At 51.9% G+C, this 20,698-nt stretch overlaps 1 protein-coding gene across 1 annotated transcript in view; it reads left to right on the forward strand.

Moving 5' to 3' along the window:
* Window positions 1–3,000: 3,000 nt before the first annotated feature.
* Window positions 3,001–20,698, forward strand: part of LMX1B (LIM homeobox transcription factor 1 beta) — a 103,826-nt gene continuing 86,128 nt past the window's right edge. Inside the window, exons 1-2 of the mRNA XM_069771463.1 lie at window positions 3,001–3,499; window positions 3,864–4,050. Coding sequence (XP_069627564.1) covers window positions 3,361–3,499; window positions 3,864–4,050 — 326 coding nt within the window. The 5' untranslated portion in view covers window positions 3,001–3,360. The remainder of the gene's footprint in view (window positions 3,500–3,863; window positions 4,051–20,698) is intronic.

Below are 20,698 nucleotides of genomic sequence, written 5' to 3' on the forward strand. Positions count from 1 at the left end.
CCGCCCCCGGCCGGGGTGCACCCCCGCACCCGCGGATCCGGCAGCGCACCCCGCGGGGCTGCTCGGCGGGACCGCAGGCCCCGTACCAGCGCAGCAAACCCCGCAGGCTGCGGAGAGCCCCGGCGGCCCGCGAGGTGGGGGGGCGCGGGCACGGCGCCCGGGGCAGCACCCCCGGCATCCCGCGGGGACGCGCCCCCCACCCCATCCCACCCCCCGCTCCCCGCACGTCGGTTCCGCGGGGAGCCCGCGCTGCGCCCGGCGGGGCCGCGCACGCAGGCAGGCAGCCAGGACGCATCCCGGCCGGGGACGGCATGCTTACGCGGAGAAAGCGGAGGGGGGTGGCTCCTCTGTTCTCGCCGTCGAGCGGCCCGGGGCCCCTCGCTGTCCCGCGCCAGCACCCAGACAGGCCGCTCCGTCAGGCGCACCTCCGCGGAGGAGGGGGGGCCGCCGCCGCCGCCGCCCCCCCCCAGCCGAGCCCCCGCCGCGCTGCCCGGAGCGCCCGGCACGCGCCTGCGTGCGCAGCGGGCAGCACCGGCGGACGAGGAGACGGGACCGGGGCGCCTCGTCCCGCCGGAGCGGCAGTGCCGGCTGCTGGGGGGGGGGGGACGACGGGACGCCAGCAGCAGCACACCGGCCCCCGGCAGCGGCCCGGGGGCTCCCCCGGCCGAGCTCAGCCTCGGCTGCTGATCCCCGCGCTTCGTTCTTCCCCGCCTCGGTGAGGAAATGCAGAACCGAGACCGGCTGCGTTTCGCGCTCGACTCTCAAAATTAAACCAAAACACCTCAAAACAAAAAGATTTGCCTTGCAAATAAACAGGGAATTAGAACCAAGCCACGGGGAGGTGGGGTTGCGCTAGTCTTGGTTTGGTTTTATTTCTGTGATGGTTTTGCGCGTGGGTGTTTTAATTGTATTTTGTTTTTCGTTAAAAGCGCTATATAAACCGAATATAACACCTCATCGAATTGTTCTCGGGGTAGGAGGCAGGGATAATAATTATCCGGTGCAGCGTTCGTACACACACATGGCAAGAAGCAACAAATCTTTGGTGTGATATTTGTGAGTAAAAGCCCACGAACAAAGATTGAATTATTCCTGCGGGTGCGAGTTGGGAGGGTTCCCGCTCTGCTCTCAACTGTCCCGCCGCACAGCGTTGCTTTTTTTTTTCTTCTTGTTTTTCTCTCTTTCTTTTTTAGTGAGAAGTTACAAAAACTACTGCAGAAAGAGGGGCTTTAATTTTCCTTGCAATTGTAGAAGATAATTTGACGGAAGCCCTGCGTGATGGAGAACGCTGAATCCTTCCGTGAAATAGGAAGGGGACATAAAAAATTAATGTAAACGAGAAGCTTTTTCTCCACGGATTGAACTCTGAAATCTAAGCAGCTTTTATCTTGATCTCAGAATTAAATAATCATATATTATTTTTTCAGCATTAGCTACAAAGGTTTTCAGATTTGTACTGTCCGGAACAAAAACCAAACAGGCTCTGTTACTGAAAACCCTTTCCAAAATATTTAACGAAAACATAATCACGAATTTCTTTCAGCGAGGTTTCTGTACGAAAACGGCATAAAAAGGCGGCTTTATCTTAAGACCCAGAAAAAGAAGCATTAAGTAATTCACGTTAACACTTGTCCCGCTTATTAAATACCAATATTTTGGGAGCATTACAAAATAAACTCCCTTCCTGCGGCAGGGTCAGAGCATATCATGGGTCACATTAAGAAACTCCGCACGGAATCCTTTCCGGATTTTTATTTCCTCGGATTTAGATTTTTAACGGTCTCGGGAAAAAAAAAAAAAAAAAAAGCAAAACCGAAAGGAAAGCCCGAGACGCGGGGGCCCGGCCGCGCTCCCTCCAGCACGGGGTGGGGGATTGCTCTTCCCGGCTGTCGCGCTCCCTCCGACGGAACGAAGCAGCGCGGCCTCTTCAACTGCGGCTGCTGCTGCTGCTGCGGCTGCTGCCCACGCACAGCCCGGGCAAACCCGCGCCCCGCACACCCACCGCGGCCCCGACGCGCCCGGCCGCGGTCGCGCTGAAGCGCGCGGAAGCCCCGCGCACCCGCGGCAAGCGCCGTGTAGGCAGCGGGAGCGGGCGCGGGGCCGCGGCCGATCGCTCCCGGGCCGCCGCCGCCGCGGGAGACTCCCGCAGCCCTCGGGCCGCCGCTCGGCCCGGGCGGCGGGCGGGAGGGCGCGGGGCCGCCGGGCGCTCCCCCGGGGCCCCGCGCCCGCCGCCGCCCGCCGCCCCCGCGGCCGGGCCCTCCCGCGGGCAGCCCGGCCGCGACGGCGCGGAGCCGCCCGGCGGCGAAGGGCGGGCGCGGAGCGACCCCCGCGCCCCGTCCCGCGTCCCCGCCGGGGCCGGTCGCGCTGCCGCCGCCCGCGGGACGAGGCCCGAGTCCCCCGCCGGCGCCGGCCGCCCCGAGGGACGGTCCCGCCGCCACCTGCCCGCGGCCCGGCGGGGGACGCGCGCTGCTACCTACCCCGGGCAGGGCAGGAGCCGGGAGCCGCCGTCGGGCCGGGAGCGGAGCGGGGAGCGGGGAGCGGAGCGGCCGGGGCCCTGCTCCGCCGCCATCCTCGGCGGCCGCGCTCGCTCGCTCGCTCGCCCCCCACCCCCCCGGCCCGGCCCCCGGCCCCGGCCCCCGGCCCGCGGGGGCGCGCCCCCGGCCCGCATCGCCGCCCGGCCGCGCCGGCCGCCCCGGGGTGCGCGGAGCCCGCCCGCCCCGCGCCCCGGGCGCCGCCGCGCTTCGGGGGCCGCGGGGGCCCGGCGGGGCCAGGGCACTATTTGACGTCGAGGAGACGGATCACCGCGGCGCAGCGATACGGCGCGCACCAATGGAGTTCAAATGTCAGCAAGTTTGAGGAGGGGTGAGGCGCCGGGGGGTGTGTTCCTCCGCCGCGGCCCCTGCTCTAAACGGCGCGGCTCCTCGGGACGCCGCATGGCACATGGGCTGCGGAGCGCCGGGGAAGCCCCGCCGCCCCGCCCGGCCCCGCCGCGCCGCTCCGCCCGGCCCGGCCCGGCCCGGCCCCGGGAGGGCCCTCCGCGGAGGGCGTGGGGCTCCGGCGCTGCCGGCGAGCAGGTGACACCGCGGGCTGCCCTGCGCCCTGTGCGCGGCATGTGCGCGCCCGTGTAGCGCGGGCTGCCCCCATGGGCAGCGGCGCCGGCTCTCTCCTCTGCCCCCCGTCTCTGGAAGCCCGGGCAGGAAACGCTCCTCATGTCTCCCAGATAAAAATAAAAGCGACTCCCTCCTCCCGGCCGCAGAGTGTCCCCGAGCTCGGCCAGACGCGGGGCTGAGCCGGCCCCGCCGCCCGGCAGCGCCTCTCCCCCGCCGCCCCGGAGCGCCGGGCCGCGCCGCCGGCCGCCCCATGGATATCGCAACAGGTCCCGAGTCCTTGGAAAGGTGCTTTACGCGGGGCCAGTCGGACTGCTCAAAGATGCTGGACGGTATTAAAATGGAAGACCACCCTCTGCGCTCGGGTCCGGCCACGTTAGGAGTGCTGCTGGGTGAGTTGCCGCTCGCTTCTCGGCTGCGCCGAAAGCGACCCCCGCGCTCCGCTCGGTGCCCGGGGCTGCGCGCCGGCGGGGCCCGGCCGGGCTGCGGCCGCCTCGCCCCGGGGCTGCCGGCGGGCGCGGAGCTTTCTCACCGACGTCCGCGGGGCGAGGGCTCGGCGGCGGCCGTCGAGCTCGGTGTCGCCGAGCTGCGGGGCGGACCGGGCTGCGCCGCCCCGCCGGCTGCCCCCGGGGCCGGGGCGGGGGGGGGGAGCGGGGCCGGGGGGCAGCGGGGCAGGGGCCGGGGCCGGGTCGGGGGAGCGGGGCCGGGGGAGCGGGGCCGGGGCAGGCGCTTCACGCCGCTGTCTGCCGTTCGCAGGGTCGGACTGCCAGCACCAGGCCGTCTGCGAGGGCTGCCAGCGGCCCATCTCGGACCGGTTTCTGATGCGGGTGAACGAGTCCTCCTGGCACGAGGAGTGCCTGCAGTGCGCGGCGTGTCAGCAAGCCCTCACCACCAGCTGCTACTTCCGGGACCGAAAGCTCTACTGCAAGCAGGACTACCAACAGTAAGAGCGCGGCGGGGCCCGGCGCGGTGCCGCCGCCGGCGGGGGAGCCCTGGCGGGGCGGCCCGGCCCGGCCCGGCGGCGCGCTGCGGGCTCGGGGCGCGTTTCCCAGCGGGCCGCCGCCCCGAGCCCGGCGGAGCCGGGAAGCGCCGCGCCGCGGGGCCCGCGGCCGTGCGCTGGGGGCGGCCCCGGCCAGCGGGGACCCGGGCGGCGCGGCGGCGGGCTGCAGGCGGGCGGCAGCGGGCGGGACCGGAGAAAATTTGAGCCGCAGCGCCCGTCCCGAGCGGGGACCTGCTCCCCCCCCCCCCCCGCCCCCGCCGCCCCCCTGCCCCGCCGCGCTCGGACCCGCCGCGGTCCGGGAGCCCGCGGCGCCGTCGGGGGCGGGGGGGGGGGGGGGGAGGCGGCGGGGCCCGTTTCGGCCCGGCCCGCCGCGGCTCTCGCCGCCCGGGCACCGCCGCGCTCGGAGCCGGCCCGCGGGGCCCTTCTGCCCCGGGCTCGCCCCGGCCCGCCGGCGGCCGCGGCCCCGGAGCCGCGCCGGCAGCCGCGGGGAGCGGCCGGCCCCGGGCGCTGACCTGCCCGCGGAGCGGCTGCCCGGCGGCGGCGGGGCCGGGGCCGGGGCGCCCGAGCCGGGCTCGGCGCGGCCGTCGGTGCGGCTGCCGCGGGCCGGGCCGGCCCGGCGGAGCGAGGCCGGGCGCGGGGCCGCCGCCGCCCCGCCGAGCCGCCGTCGGGCGCGGAGGGTGCGCGGGCGGCCGCGGCGGTGCCCGCGGGGCCCAGCCGCGGGGACTGGCGCCGGCCGCGCCTCCGCGGCCGGCCGCGGCGGGAGGAGCCCGGCGCTGGCCCCGTCCCTCCCGGGCCGGGCGCTGCCTGCGCTTTATTTTATTTCGGCTTTATCCCCAAATGTCAGGCTTTGTCGGGAGGCGGCCCCCCGCCGCGCCGCGTCCCTGCGCGGAGACAGAGCCCCTGCCCCGCGCCGTGTTTGTCCTCCCCTGCAGAAGCCCACTTCATGCTTGTCACCGAAATTGAGGATCCTTTTTGTACCGGGAGGGGGGCGAACATGGGCACTTCAATCACTAGGACATAATATGGCTCTGCTAGAAGTCTGGCAACAAACAAAGAACAACAACTATTGGTTTGCATCAACTTTTGTCAGGCATTCAGCAGGCTTCCAGAAAGGCCTGAAGTGGCTTAGTGGCAACAATGTGCATTTCATAGCTACAGCATGAAAATCCATCTCCATGGAAACTGGTAGTAAATGCTAACATGACATGCTGAGTATAAATATTGTTAGGGTTATAACTCTTGTATAAATGGCCCAGATAAATGTCCCCCTGTTTAGGAATTACAACAAAACGTGCTATTTCGTGCTGCAGCCCTCACCAGCACGCTACCAGAGAGTCCGCCACGGGCCCGGGCGCTTCGCGTGAAATTCACCCGGAGCTTGCCTCCGCTGGGCCGCTGCGATCCTGCCCTCACGGGGCCAGGCCTTCAGCTTTATCTGTGTTTTCTCATACCCCGGGGTAGGGAGCGTATCCGCAGACTTTGTCTTTTACTTCCACACAGAATAGAACACCCCATGGTAGCTATAGCTGTAGGTCAATGAAACTTGTGTCTCTGTAGGTAGCACTACTTTAGCTGTTTTTGTTAGTTAGGAAAGAATTTATAATAGTCTTTAGGCTACCTAAAAAAGCATTATTTGGCAATGTAAATATTTACATTATTTGCTAGCAAATGTACCCTCTAAGTCCCATCTGTAGTTTCTGTAAAATAAAGGATCACGCTTCGCACCTTAAAAAGCAAGATTGTAGACTATGGCTTTGTAAAAACAGAAATACTTTTCGAACTGAAAATAGAAATGTCACCGCTTCAGAACTTTCCGTATTATCAAAGGTGTCCGATTGTATAGGGGGGAAATGGGGTAACCAGGCTGACGAGCAATAAAAAGATATCAACATGTTAGCCTTTGTTGAATCCCAGCACCTAGTGTGACATTACATGGTGACCTGCTGTGTGTGCCCCTAAGGACTGACAGCAGCAGCAGCTCATGGAAAGGGGAGGGGAGACACGGTAAATCAAAATTTGTTTTCTCTGAAATTTTATTAGCCCCAAAGAGCAAACATGTGAAACTACGCTGACATTGTTTGTGTGCTTTCCCTGTCTGCTGCCTTTTAGACTCAGAGAAATACTCTCTTATGATAGATAGCTGAAGGATAAAAATAGCTATTCATACGTGCGAGCAGTTCTCATGGGCTGTGCGATGCAGATGATCAGTTTTATCAGTGAGAGTGTGGAGGGAGGAGTGAAGCCATGAGCAAGTTGTGCAAGTCACCTCCAGCGTGCTGGTGCAACCATCATCCTGTGCTGTAACATACAGGGATGTGAAATGCCTATATGCCAAGTAAGCGTGCTTTGGAGTAGTGAGGTGGAACAGTGTCAGTATCGGAGGAAGACCGGTATCAGTAAAATCAGATGCTTTTTGTTATCCCAAGTCCTATTTACAGATCTCTGGGGGGTGGAGAAAAAAAAAAAAAAAGAGGGAGAATAAAGATTACTTAAATATCTTAGTTACTGAAATTTGCTTTAAATAGATTTTTCTGTACATAGTAATGTAATTTAAAGGTCAGATTTCTCCAGAACTCCCAGGACTGTAATCAAGTGCTGTGTGTATATCTTTGGAAAACTGGTGTCTCGTCTTTCTAATGAAAGCAAGCTTCTGATGGGTCAGATATCAGACCTTAAACCTTTCACTGGGTCAGGAATGATTACTGCCCATCCTTGGATGAGGGCATTTCACATTAGGGGGAAGGGTGAAAACATTTTTGCTTCCCCCCCCCTTAAATAAAAACGTTGGCTGTTTGAAGCTACCCCTATGCTTGCAATGTTAGAATAAATCCTGGGGGAGATGGATTAGTGGCCCAAGCAGAGTTTGAAGTAGGCAGAGGTGCCTGATAAGTGTAATTTGTCACAAAAATATCATCGGTGCATCAGTGGGACAAGCTATGCGTGTATTTTAGACTCCTTTCATACAAGAGATCCAACAAATTTTTGCAGGAGTACATCGTGATCTTTTGATTTAATGCAAAGTACTTATTTTGCTAAAATTTAAGATTTTGAGGGTCACAGGTACATTTGATTGCAAGGTTTTTAAGGGGAAAAAAACCCAGAGCAGTACAGTGGCACCAGGGAGGGTGACTCTTGCAAGCCCAAGTCAAATAGATTCACTTTGATTTTAATGAGAGCTTTGCCAAATTGCAAGATTGTTGCACATTTGGAACCTTACACTTGCACTTCTTTTCTCTAAAAGAAGTTTTCTTTCTGACAAACTGAAACCTTCAGAATGAATGTTTATCAAAAATAGGGGGTTTGCGGTAGTTATATTCCGGTTCTTTGCTTAAATGAATTTATTTATTGTACCACTCATAACAGTGCTTCCTGCTATAAAACATTAATAATTATAAATATTACATTGCTTTCCCATTTGTATCTTTTCAATTTTTTTGCGGTTTTTGTGATTTTCTGGTTTGTTTTTATCTCACTACTCAGTGTTACATAACAATTTGCCCTAGTTATTGCTGATAGTAAAGAAAATATATGCTATGAAAAATAACTGTTTCAGGTAACATATTTCATATGTAAGAAATGCATGTAATTTCTAGAAAGATCCATATTCCTGTTCTAGCTTTGGAAATAAAGGCTGCAAAAGAGGTCATTTATTCGAGGGATAGGATAGCAAACAATCAGCTGCTATTTCATAATTTTTCACTAATGCATTCTACGTTTTGCTTAGGGTGGGAAAGAGAAATATTTAGATTTTTGTTAGATTCTTCAAGATATGTCAGACATTGTTTTAGCATGGTTATTGGGTGCTGTTAAAAAAGACTTAGTGTATATTTCTGTTATGTCATTATACTGTTCTTCATCTTTGAGTCCTTTCTTGTCAGTGACTGGGTTTATTTTTTTATGTACCATCAGCACGGAGCAGCACGTACCTCGCAGGAAGGAAAGAAAATGCTGCGAAGCCTCGTTGCTGTAGGGAAATATTACCCTCTCCAGATTTTGGAAATTCCTTCACATGAGTATAATACTGAGGCTGATGTTTCCCAGTTCAGTTGCGTTTTCTATTCGAAAAAAGACAAAAGCTTCCTATTAGTAAATGTCTCTTATTTTTGTGAATGTTATTTTTCTTCCAGAGGGAGCGAGCACGCGTGTCTGTCGTGAGCGCAGGCTGTGGAATGTAGGCAGGATCCGTGGTACAAGAGGTGACTTGAGCTCCCAGATTCTGCTACATGCAGAATGGGTAATAACTGTTTGCTAACAGGAAGATTTTGTTTTCAGTTTTACTTTTTTTTTTTTTTTTTTTAAACTGAGGAGCACCAGACGTGTCGTTACACTCATCAGTGCAATTGTTCATCATAAGAACTCGGCAGAGTTGTGTAGAACAGCGGTGTCCCCCTCCGCTTCGTTTGTCTCTCGTGTCAGACTGGCACTGACTGGTCCTTGAGTGTGTGTCGTTAGGGAATAGCGTAAAACCTGAGTGAATCTTAGAGATGAGGAGTAGCCTAAGCACATGCCCAGGACATGGAGTAACGATTAAAGTTATGTCATCCACTAAAAATGCTTTTAAAAGTCGCTGAAACACTCTGGCATTTTTGCTGAAAATCCAGCCAGCCCTGCGCTATTGGACACATCAGCCCGATTAAAAATTCTCTGTAGGATCAGGCTTTTGTAGCACCTCGAAACAATTCCAAAAGCGGGAACATTGAGGAAATGTAGCTGTTATTTCTGCCGATGACGTCAGCAGAGTAGCCGCGATCGGGCAGAGCCCCCGCAGGTCCCCCCTGTGTCAGCAGGAATTCATCTCTGCAGCACGTAGGGAGGCTGCGGGGCAGATAACGGCACGGGCGCTGGGACGGCACCAGCCCGGCAGGGCCAGCCACGAGCCTGGAGCTGGTTTGGAGTTAGGCTGAGTAAATACTAGTGGGGATCTGGAATGGAACGTGTTTTAGGAATTTGGGGAGACATTTTGGTTTTCTGCTACAATCATGGTAACCTTATTGGACAAAATAATTGCAACGGTAATACGTAATTTGCACTAATCCATGGTAGAAAATGATAGGGAGGATGTTTTTGCAATGTAGGCAATAGGCAATTAGATTAATAAGAGGATAATTTATAATTCTTAACTACTAACCTGACAAAAAATAACCAATAAATATGAACTACACTGCAAGAATTTCTTCACTGAAATATGTAACGGGAACATTTTGTTTTCTGTTTAGAAATCATGTCTATTATTTTTTGGCCTAAACTTTTGAACTAGTTCAAAGGCATATGTCACACCTTTTCAACTATCGATAATATATCATGATAAAATAGCTGGATTATAAAGTCTCTTCTTAGACAAATTACGTTACTAGTGTATTTCAATTGTAAATATATACATACCCCTCTTGCTTGCCTCCCTTGTGAAGCAACCAATAAGGCATGGTACCTCTTAAAATGCTTACTACTCTGGTGAACTTGAAACGTGGGCGCATATTTAGCAACAACTGGAGGCTGCTTAATTTAGTCAGATAGCTGGGAAGAAATATTCAGGAGGAAGAGGAGTATGCTTTTCGTAATGCAGCTGTGATTCTGATTTTTCATTCCAGACAAAATTAAAATTTAGACTAAATCTGCCATTTCTTGTTGTGACAGGAATTGATTTCATTTTATTTAATACCTCCTTCTGCTGGAATGAAGAGTACAGCAGATACAGTAAACTACAAGAGGAGAGCTTGAGTTCCCTGCATACTCGGTGTGCAAGTCAGCGGGAGGTTTCAGCGCACGAGCAAGCGGCCGGGGCCCTCCCCGGCTGTAACGAAACACACGCTGAAAGCCACCGTGCTGGCTGCCCTGCGCTGGGGAGCGAGGGGGGAGCGCGTTCGGGCGCACAGACACACGCGCGTGCACCCCCCACCCCGGCACACGTACGCAGAGAAGCCCTCGGACGCCTGCTGACGTGCTCAGAGGGGTAATCTGGGGGGGGAAGAGAGGGCTTAGTAAAACGCTTCATTTTTCTTCTCATTGCTAGGCTAAGGGCAGGCAAGTACGTTCTCTGTCTGTTTGGTTTGCACAATAGTCCTTGCGCTGTTCAGTTTTGTGGTAGTTTTGGAAGAATGTGGTGTGTAAATATAACAGCAATATTTCGTGGTAATATTAGAAAGGGATTTTCTACTGCTTGGGCTGGCTTGGACCATGCCGCGAGTTGCATAAAATGCAGATTCACAAAAAGGCTGTGAATTTTAAATGCCAGCGAGATGGAGAAAGACCATTACCATGTCCTCTATAAGGGGTGCACTAGGTCAAACGACATACTTGCAGAAAAAACAGGGATAAATGCTTCTTTCTGCCTATATTTTTTTGCCTGCATGATATGTCATGTTATTGCTCAAGTGAGGTAAGAAAGGAAGCACGTAAATAAATAAAACTGCAAAGTGAATTGTACAGTAATCTCCAGTAAAGGTAAACAAACTGGGTATTGCTCTTGGATAGTTTAGTGTGGTAGAAAGGTTTTTTTGGCATGATTTGGGGATGATTGCATTACTCACGAGGCAAAGATTGACTCATAATGAAATGACAGTTTCTTGTTCATTACAAAATATAAAATCTCCACATTTGTTCTGAAACAAAGAATAAGGTTAGTTGTAAGTAACAGTGTGACGTGAATCTTGACAGCTGAGTCTCTAACAGCTAAATAATGAAATTAGAGGAGTTACTTTGGGCTTAGATGGGTGCAATTAGGAACAGAAATTTCCTTTCTTTAAGTCAATTGGAATAGATATATCAAGTGAGCAGGGAATGATTATTGAATATACACCTTGTGGACTATGTAATTGTGGTATGCTATGTCTAAAGCTATGAATTAAAACTGATTTTTGTTTGATAAAAACATATTAGAATTTTTTTTTTTTTTTTTTTTTTTTTAGAAAGCAGAGGTGTTTTCTGAGTTAAGATACTTTAAAAAATGTAACAGGGAGATAAGATTATTTTGCAGCAGTGGGAGCTTTAACAGCATTGGTAACATTGAGGGAAGGAGACACCACTTTTCTCTATTGGTAACTAAGTAAAAAAAAATGTGAACAACTTTGTATCTAATTTAAAATAAATGTTGAAAGTAAAGCTAGACTTCTGAGTTCGAGAACAGAGGCCGTAGGGGAGAAAAAAATGACAATACTTGTAAGGTAAAATGAGCTGACTTTCGGTTTTAAATGTGGTGCTTTTTGGTATTTATAACATCCATGCAAATACAGATCTGAATCTTGCATACTTTGTTCAGGCAAATTATTCACTGTTTCTAGATGCCTCTTGAAATTCAACATAAAATTGAGGCAGATCTTTGACTTTATTTTTTTTTATTTTTTATTATTTTTTTACACATACTAACCTTAGGTTTACTTTAAGTTCCTGGACTTGCTTTGGCTAGACTGATATTCCCCAAATGAAATATTGTCTTACTTTTGTTTTACTTTTTGGTATGCCTGCAATTGCTCTGAACATATCTTGACAAACTTGTCCAATCGCTATGACTAATGCAGTCAGTGAGACCCGAGCCAGCCCCTGGCATCAGCGGGCACTAAGAAAAGTAAGGGCAAGTTACTGCTGTGAGAGGGATATGAGGAGTGGACGGGGACTTCTGTTCCCTGGACTTGACCAGGCTGTTCTCAAAACAGCCATTTTGCAAAATAGGCTCTGGTTGTTCTCAAACAAATTATGGACAACAAACCTTTTCTCCTTTTAGATGACCAACACATAGACAGAATGTATGTATTGCCATTGCCCTTTATGGGATGCCAAATATACTTTACAAGTAGAAAGCACCATATGTGGCATATTATGCAATTTTAATGCAGATTATGTAGAAGCAAAACCCTTAAAATGAAGTTATCTTGTACACAACATTAAGTATCCGCTGTCTTGAGAAGGTAAAACATTCAATCAGTATTGCCAGAGGAACCCAGGATCTGTTACACCAACTTGTCCGGGCTGAGATGGAAATCCAGCAGCCCAGCTAAACCCACCTGCGTGCTTCTCATTGTGATGCTCATACAGAACTGGGGTATTGTACTCACCTCTCAAAAACTCTTTGCCTGTGGGCAACTGAACAAGTAGACATTTGCAAGATTGTATTACAGTAAAGGAATTGTTAATATGATTAATTCCAGTTTGTTATTTTGTTGGTTTTGGAATTTTACAGTGATCTTTACAGATACAGCAGAACTGCTATGGCACAAATTGATTAAATGCCCCCAATATCAACATAAACAAGGAATAACGTATTTCTTGGGAACTTTATAAGGGTTTATACCCTGATGCTCCTGTAGGAAGCCAGTACGTTTACAGAGAATACTTGTCGTGGAGGTCATTTGCTTTGCCTCTGTAACATAATATTTTTTTAATATGCACAAAATTTTCCTTTGCAAATGTTGACATGAACTTGTGAACATGCAATTCCTATTGACTTCAATGAGAGCCATCCTTGCTCATCAAAGGACAGAATTTGGCTCTTGATTTTACTGCAATCAGTGTATTATTTATAATGTACAAGAGTGCACATGCACTCTCCCAGTAAGAGCTAATGGAATTTATGTGCACATGCTGAGGACCAAATCCTCCTGGTAGCTGTTAGGAAGTTTACTTTCATGTGTTTGTTCCTTCGCGTAACCTGAATCACCATTCACTGATTACAAAACCAAACACAAACAAAACCAAAAAAAGGATAATAGTCTACATCAGTAATGTTTTTTTGCAGTTGTTACTTTTATTAGAGGTTATTATTATGATAGGAAGCAAGCAAATTTGAATTTGCAGAAGAAATGACTAATATTGTTTGAAAGCATTTCTAATTACAGCCAGTGGTTACTCGTCATTCTCTCAGACTGATAGAAACATCATTGCTTCTTACAGTAGTTTCTCCTTACAAATTGAGCACTGGTGCATTCCTTGCATATTAGCGAGAAAGCACTTTTCTCATAGAATGTGGACGTGGATGGTGTGACTGGGGATAGCGTTTGCTCTCTGGAGGTGGGGCTCAGCAGCACGCTGGGCACTGCTGCCTGCCACAGCTGGAGCTGGGGTCACTGGGAGCTCCGCGGGACTGGACCCTTGGGCTGCAGCATGATACCTGCCAAAACTCATTAGTGAGAAAGGTTACAGTTCTCATTAACATCCACTCCACAGAACAGTTTTCAACCTGTGGGATCCTATCCTTTGGCATAATCAGCTTGCCTACAGCCAGCATTTTTCTATCACCCGATAGAGCTATTTCTGCAGCTTCCCAACGAAGCAGCTTCTCTGGTTTCTGACTTTTTCTTTTATGTCACAACTTTAATCCAGTTTTGGTGGTGGTGGGGGGTGTGTTCTTGCTGAGGTTTCTTTTGATAATGCCTGTGAAATGAGACAAGTATTTAATTCTATATCGTACAAGGAGGTTTATTAGCAAATCACAATAAAGCACTGTAGGAAATAATGAAACGGACAAAAAAATGCAAACCAAAACACTGAAATGACCGCAGAAGAGGCGAGCTACCTTCGCTTAGGGGGATACTTTGGTGCAGTAAGGTCCAGCTGTACATGACAGTCTGGAAGCCCCAGCACTATTCATAAATGCTCAGTGTCTGCTGCAGACATTTCTCTGTAGTTGATGATCTGGGCTAAGCCATCTCCAGTGCAGCAGCACCTCAGCAATTTACTTCAGCGGTGCTGTGCTCTCAGTTCTGTGGTTGACCTTGTCCAGGAGCAGGCCAACCCGCCCAGCTCGTGAGCCTCGCCCTGAGCTTGTCAGATGGTCGGGAGCCACAGGAGAGGTGCCAGGTGCTGCAGGGAGCTGTGGGAAGGTGGTGAGCAGCGGGCAGCGAGGGTTGACCTGGCTCCCAGGGTGCCACCACAGCCGCACAGGCTGGAGCTGGCTGGGCACACAGCCCCATTTCTGCCTCGGCCACTTCTTCCAGCAGCTGGGGATCTAGGTGACCTGGTCCGACCCCCCTACCAGTCGAGTGATGTGTTCAGGATATTGGAGTTGTGCTGGCGCTGCTCGTGAGCTCACGTGGGTCAAAAGCCACAGGCTGGCTCTTCCTGGCTGTGGTGGGTGAGCGGGAGCTGGGGGGGTGGTGAGTGGGGGTTCCCTGCATGCATGGGATGGGGTCACGCGGGTTACCCATTCAGGTGGGTCTGCCTGGGCATTGAGAGGTTGGCATTTCTGACTTTCCAGGCGAGAAAGAGCTGATCCTCCCTCCTTCTACTCCCCGCCCCCTGCTATTAATAATTGTGGTTTGCAGGCTGAATATCCACTCCATGAAGGTTTGTGTGTACATGCAGGCTTGAGTCAGTACCTATCTGTTATAATTTGAGAGCTATCTTCAGATTACCGGTGCGCGCAGCGGGCTGCGAGTGCTCGCGGATGTTGGCAGCACATTCCTCCTGCAGCAGTCACCAGCACCGGGAACACTCCCTGCGCAGAGGGGCTGACGCTGCCAGTTTGTGGGCCCCGGTGGGGGCCTCAGCCAGCAAATCCCCGCTCCCAGGGCTCCCGTGAGTAATGCCATTGAAGCCAATTGCCCCGGCGTGCAGTGGCTTGCAGTGTCATGCAAGGTCAGTTTACTTACCTGACAGCAAGTGTCTAGAGAGGGCTCGGTGGAGGCGCTCGCTGAAGTTTCTGGGAATGGGGCTCTTCATAGGCAAAACCCACCCTAAAGAGAAGTCGCAGTTTAATATTGTGAGTTGTCTTCGCCGTTGGATCTTGGCATGGGCTTCATCTGATGGCAGGAAAAGTTTCGCATGTGGAGCGTGACCCCCTGGGTCAGCTCCCACTCACACTAGAGTTGATGAGGAAAGCGTGGTGGGGCCCTATATAAACGTTAGTACCAGCAGCGAGGCTTTAGAAATCCCTTTCCTTCATTAAGCATTCTGACAAAGCCAAGCATGTGCTCCTTGCTCTGCTGGTGGCTCTGTGGTCCTCTGCAAGCCACTTGGCTTCTCTGTGCTTGTGACTGCACTGGGGAAATGCAAATACTGTATTTCGAGTGCTTTCCGGTCACCTTCTGGTCATTAATAATTAGAGTCTGGAGCAAGAAAGGAAGAGGGAAGAGGGAGCAAGAAAGGAACAATGAGCAAGTCCTACCTCTCTGCAGAGGTCAAGGCAAAGCCAGGCTGCCCTGGGTCCCAGTGAACAAGTTTTGCATATTGTATGCCGCTCTCTTGACATCTTAAGAGAAAACGTTTTTCTGAAGGGATTCTGTTGATACTAATTTTATTACATGTCGGTCTGGTTTTTATTGCATGCAATCACACAGACACAGCATCTCTACTTTGTAACAGTGACAGGGGCGACTAAGGAAGGCTCAGTGAAATTTAGGTGACCGAAGCCGTACAGAGAAAGACCCCAGGCTGCCCTGCCAGTAGAATTTGCATTTGCACCTGGGAGGGCAGAAGTCCAGAGGCTCCAGGATTGCCGTCAGCCCTGCAGGTGAGGGTGCGGACCCTGCGGTGGTGGGCAGCTGGGGCTCAGTGGTGGCTGCTGTTGGATGTCCCCAGCGCACGCTGCCATGAGAGGACTGGAGTGACCCTGCGTGCCCCTGCGGAGCTCAGGTTCGACGGCCGGTGCAGCCCGTCCAGCTGACACTGCCCCAGCCCCATGCAGCTCGGCGGCAGCTCTAGGGTCTGCCACTGCTGTAGTGCCCCTTTCCAGCTCTCCCCTTGCGGAAAGGAGAGGGTGGGAGCATGGGTGGCAGCACCCGCTCTGCCATCGCTGTGGGCAGGCGTGTGGATCTGCTGGAGGCTCACGCTGTGCTCCCCGGCATCAGGCAGATCCTGCCCCATGCCCACAGGTTCCGGCTCGGCGAGGGTCTGCCCTGCGGTCGGAGGCGCGCAGCCGACAAGTGTGGGCTCCGGTGCCGTCACCCACCGGTGCCAAGAGCTGTCTGGGAAGTCCTGCTGCCGTGCCGGTGCCTCTACCCGCCCGGGGCTGGGGGAGGCAGTACCAACAACCTCAGCTGCCTGGATATTCATAGCCTGTTTCTCCCTGAGGTCTAGGGAGGAAGAGCTCCCATGTTCTGGGCATCGCTTTGCCCCAGGGGCGATGCTGCTCTTCTAAGGATTCCCTTTCTTGTCAGCCAAACATGCCGAAGCTTTGCAATATCTGGATACTTTCTCACTTTTATTTATTTACACACACATATGAGAAATTGTTTACTTCATTACTTCATTTACCAGCCAAGCTGCAAGGAAGCTGTCCGCGCCTTTTCCCGTGAAAGTTATGAACAGGTGACAGTAACAGTGTTGTAGCCATGTGCTGTCTGTGCTTATGGCAGCATTTGCGTGAGCACTGATGCTTACAGCAGATACTACAATGTCCTCCGTGTGCCTTTTGGTTTGTGTATGTGTAAAAAGAAAAGCAACAGGTTTTTTACAGATGAGACACAGCGATGGGAGTACTTGTAGTACAAAAGACAGGTTATTGTTAAGAGCAATTTATGAAATGTTGCGAAAGTACAAATGGAGTAAAACTATTTGAGGGAATAAACGGCATGTGAAATGTTGCAGCGATACTATCTCTACTTGGTATCATTGGTTTGAACCTGCCAGGCTTGGTGGTTGGAGCTGCAACAAACAAGTGATTCAGCTGATGGGAGCAGAAAGCATTACAACCAACAGCTACTCTGTTAATGGAGGAGCGGGCAGAATCCCACTGCTGGGGGCATCCCCTGCTGCAGCCGCTGCACCCTGGTTGCTCCTGGCTGTCGCAGCCCTGGCAGGAGCTGCCGTGGGAGAACGTTGCATGGAGGAGGCAGAGTTTGTATTTCAGTGGCAGCTTTCCATCGTGTCCTGTGCTGGGGGCTGCGAGGGCACTCGTGGCCTTTGTGGGGTCCCTGAACTCCTGGGTGGGTGTCCCGCGCTGGAGGGAGCAGGCGGTGCTCCGGGGGCACGCAGCTCCTGCTAGCTTGGTCCTTAGAGTCGCGCTGCCTCGGCCTCGCTACCCATGCCCGGGCCAGTTCCCCAGCATGGTTTTGTGGGTGTGGAATAAATTAGCCTTGATGGCGCCTGCATTAATTTTATGTGGGAGAATCCCCAGAGATTCCAGGGCAATTACAGGGAGAGCAGCCTTGCCCGGCACGGCGTCCTCCCCATCCAGCCGCTGCTCCCCACGGAGGAGATGGGAGGACTCGGCGAAGCAGCGCTGGCACTCCGGTGGTGCCCGCTCCCTGCGGACGCCCGCCTGCCCGCAGCATCCCTCGTGGCAGAGGCCAGAGCAGGGCAGTCCATGGTCCCACGAGCGACCATGCTCCACGGCTGGCCCAGGGCGATGGGACTGAGTGCTGGGCAGTAGCAGAGCTCACTGTGCTGATCCGTGTCTTACAGAAAGGTTGGAAAACAAGCCCAAGGCAAGCAAGCTGTCTTCGTTTCATACATGTCCTATGAATATTGGTTGTCTAGCATAATTGAAGCCTGTTCCATTTGTGGCTTTTTTCTTACTTAAAAATTCAGCTCATATTTTGGCAGGGGTTTGTCTGAGCGCAGAGCGGATACATTCAATGACAAGAGCTATAACATTCAATTTGTTGGATGCCACAATTAAACCTCAGCTTTTTCACCCAGCCATCTGAAAGCCAATTGCGAGTTGTCACTCAAGCAAGAATACATACAAACAAGGGCAGTACATAGCCCCGGATCCTAACAATGTGATTTTCATCGCCTTACCAGTCTTTGGGGAGTCTTCAGCTTCCATCTGGAAGTACCTTCAACCCTTTCCAGCTACGGATCTTGAAATAGCTAGAACAGAGAGAAAACCAAAATTACATGGAGTTTATTGCCATTTCAGAAGGAAAAAAGTGTTTGAAAAACTTTATTCAGGAAGCCAGGGGAAGTTAAGTGGGAGACATTTGCCATTTCATCAGTCTGTTGGTGATAGCCATTCATGTCATAAATGGCTTGTGTCATTTGATGCCAAAAATAACACAATTTTCCTCCCCAAAGGCCTATAGGGTTTTTTTGCAATAAATGTTTATTTGTTAATAATATACTTTAAACAGCCCAGTCTTGACCTCAAGTCTCCAAAAGAATCCATCTTCTCTCTGAAAAATCCTACAAAGTTTGTGTAATTTTTTCTGGGAAGGTGTAATTGATGGCGCAGTGAAGGGTAGTGTGTTTGCTTTAACTACTGCAGCTGCGTGGATTAACTGTTTATAAGGGCCTACTGTGCTTTGAATGGCTACTTTCTTAGATTTCAAGCTTTAGTTGACAGCACTTCCTAATGGTTCCTTGGATTTGCTTAAGTTCGATCAGTAAAAATAAATTTCTGCGCTTAGCTCACCCATTGTTCTTTCCTCATTGCTGCTTTGTAAGCTTTTAAACATTCATTTGTAGGCATTCGCTATCATCGATTAGCCTACACCCTGCAACGTTTCAGATGAGGATGACCAGGACAACTCCCTGACAGAGCTGAGTGGGGGGCCGATCTTGTTCCACATCTCGTGTTGATTTCAGGAAAAATGTAAGAGGAATTTGGGTGCATAGCAAATAACCTGTATGCAAATATTTTTGACAGGTTTTCTCAATTTAGTAATCAGAGTCTCTAGAGTCTAACACAGAACTGGCAGGTATGAAATATGTGCGATTAAATATTTGAAAACGTAATAAAGGATTTTGTAAATACACATAATATAGAAACTGTTGTTTTGAGAGAAAATAGTAAGTCAGGTAATTAATTTATAATATGTTGCACTGTTTTGAAATTGCCTTCCCAAAAGCTGGAGTTAGATTTCCACTGGCAAAGCGTTTGTGGAATGCCAGTGACATGTGATCAGCAGCCCAGCAATGTAACAATTGTCTTTTCACTAAATCACCAACTACCACTGATTTAACCAATGTTAAATCACATTTTTCAGCTGCTTTTGTTCTGCCATCAACCACTCCGATCCTTCTTTCTTATGATTTTTCATGCGTACTTTTACTAAAAAAGCAAAGAATTAAGACATTTGTCAGATTTCTTTTGTTAGTCCTTAAATGAAAATGTGGTTTTCTTGAAGAACACTGGAGGACTTATTTTCTTTAAGATCATCTGAGTTATGGGAGAGAATTACACTTGTAATTTCTCAAAGCATTTCAACTTAAAGTGCTAGTTTGTTCTCAGTCAGGCAGGCACTTGGATAAAATAAGGAACAGTATGTGTAAAATGAATGGAATTCATTTTTTCTTTAAACATTTCACATTTGCAGAGCTAAATTATTTGGATAATATGCACACTCAGGTGCTTTGTGTAAAACTTATTTTAGTGGTACTCCATGGCACTAAATGGCACTAGTCATTTACACAGAATATGTTTGTAGTTTATTAATTGTGACAATTGTATGATGCTTTAAAAATATATATTTTGAGAAGCATAGCTTCTAGCTTGGGCTGTGATCCTGCATTAATAAGGTGGTTAATATTACTCAGTCTCTTCAGTAGCTATTTACAAGGTAAAGTTACACGCACAACTAGTTGAAGAACTGGGGGCCTTGGGGTGACTAAACTGCGTGGTGAATGCTCATTTACTTCCCAGAGGCATTTACTGAGGCAATCTGGGCCACAGTGACCTGAGCAACTCTCCTCTTCCGTACCGGCAAAGGCTTGACTAATCTTTGTGCCCATTTTGATTTTTGCAGGACAGGCTTCTTGACCTTCGATTTAGCCTTTGTCGGATTAGTCCTGTTAAAGCAAGATCACATCCAAGCTCTCTTTCCCAAACTGGAAATATTTGGAAAATAGCTTTAAAACTTCGCATGGCTTCCTGCTATTCTGCTGCTTCTGGCACTGCTGAGGAGTTCGAGCCAGACCAAATAGTCCCGCTGCCGCTCGACGGCAACGGTGGCTGATCCCCCCCAGACCCCCGGCTGCGGGCAGAGCTGCCTGCGGCCCCCCGGGTGGGCAGAGAGCAGCGACCGCCCAGCGGTAATGGCAGCCTGGGCCGCTCATCCTCTCTCTCCTGGCCTTGACGTTTGTGAGTGCCGGACTGCGACACGCACACAGAGCAGTGCGGTGCACAGACGTGCATGCGCAGGGGAGCACCCGTGCCGCACGGCAAACACGTGTAACACGACAGCGGGCGGCACGCGCAGCGTGTGATGCCGTACCACCTGTGTGGATGACGGCTCGCCCTTCGTACTCCATCTCCCAGCTGCAGGCACAACGGCCTCCTTCGGCTCAGAATGATGGCTGGGGTGTCTTGGGAAGGTTGGGGGACTACGGATGAGGACCTGAGTCCTGTGTTTGCCCGCGAGCTGTGCTCAGTATGTCTGGGGCAGGCGATATGTGTGTGGGCTGCTCGTGCCGCAGCTGCACAGCCACACGGGTGGCCAGCTGTAGGGTGTCCAGGCATCAGAGCCACCTCCTCTGCACCAGGGTTCAGGGTCTTCTGGTCGGACAGAGTATCCTGTCCTTCTCCTCTCCTTTCTCCCCAGAAGAGAGTACTGTGCAGACCTCGCGTGTGCCCTCTCAAGCCTTCCTCTCAGGCACGGGAGAGCTTCCGCGCTGCCAGGACTCCTCCGGACACCCTGGCCTGTGTGGCACGGGCTGGATCCTGACCTGCTCCCGGCCGAGCCCAAGGTGTAGCGCGGCAGGTGCAAGCCGTCGCGGTGGG

This window comes from Haliaeetus albicilla, chromosome 26, assembly GCF_947461875.1.
Source record: "Haliaeetus albicilla chromosome 26, bHalAlb1.1, whole genome shotgun sequence".
In the NCBI taxonomy this organism is placed as follows: Eukaryota; Metazoa; Chordata; class Aves; order Accipitriformes; family Accipitridae; genus Haliaeetus; species Haliaeetus albicilla.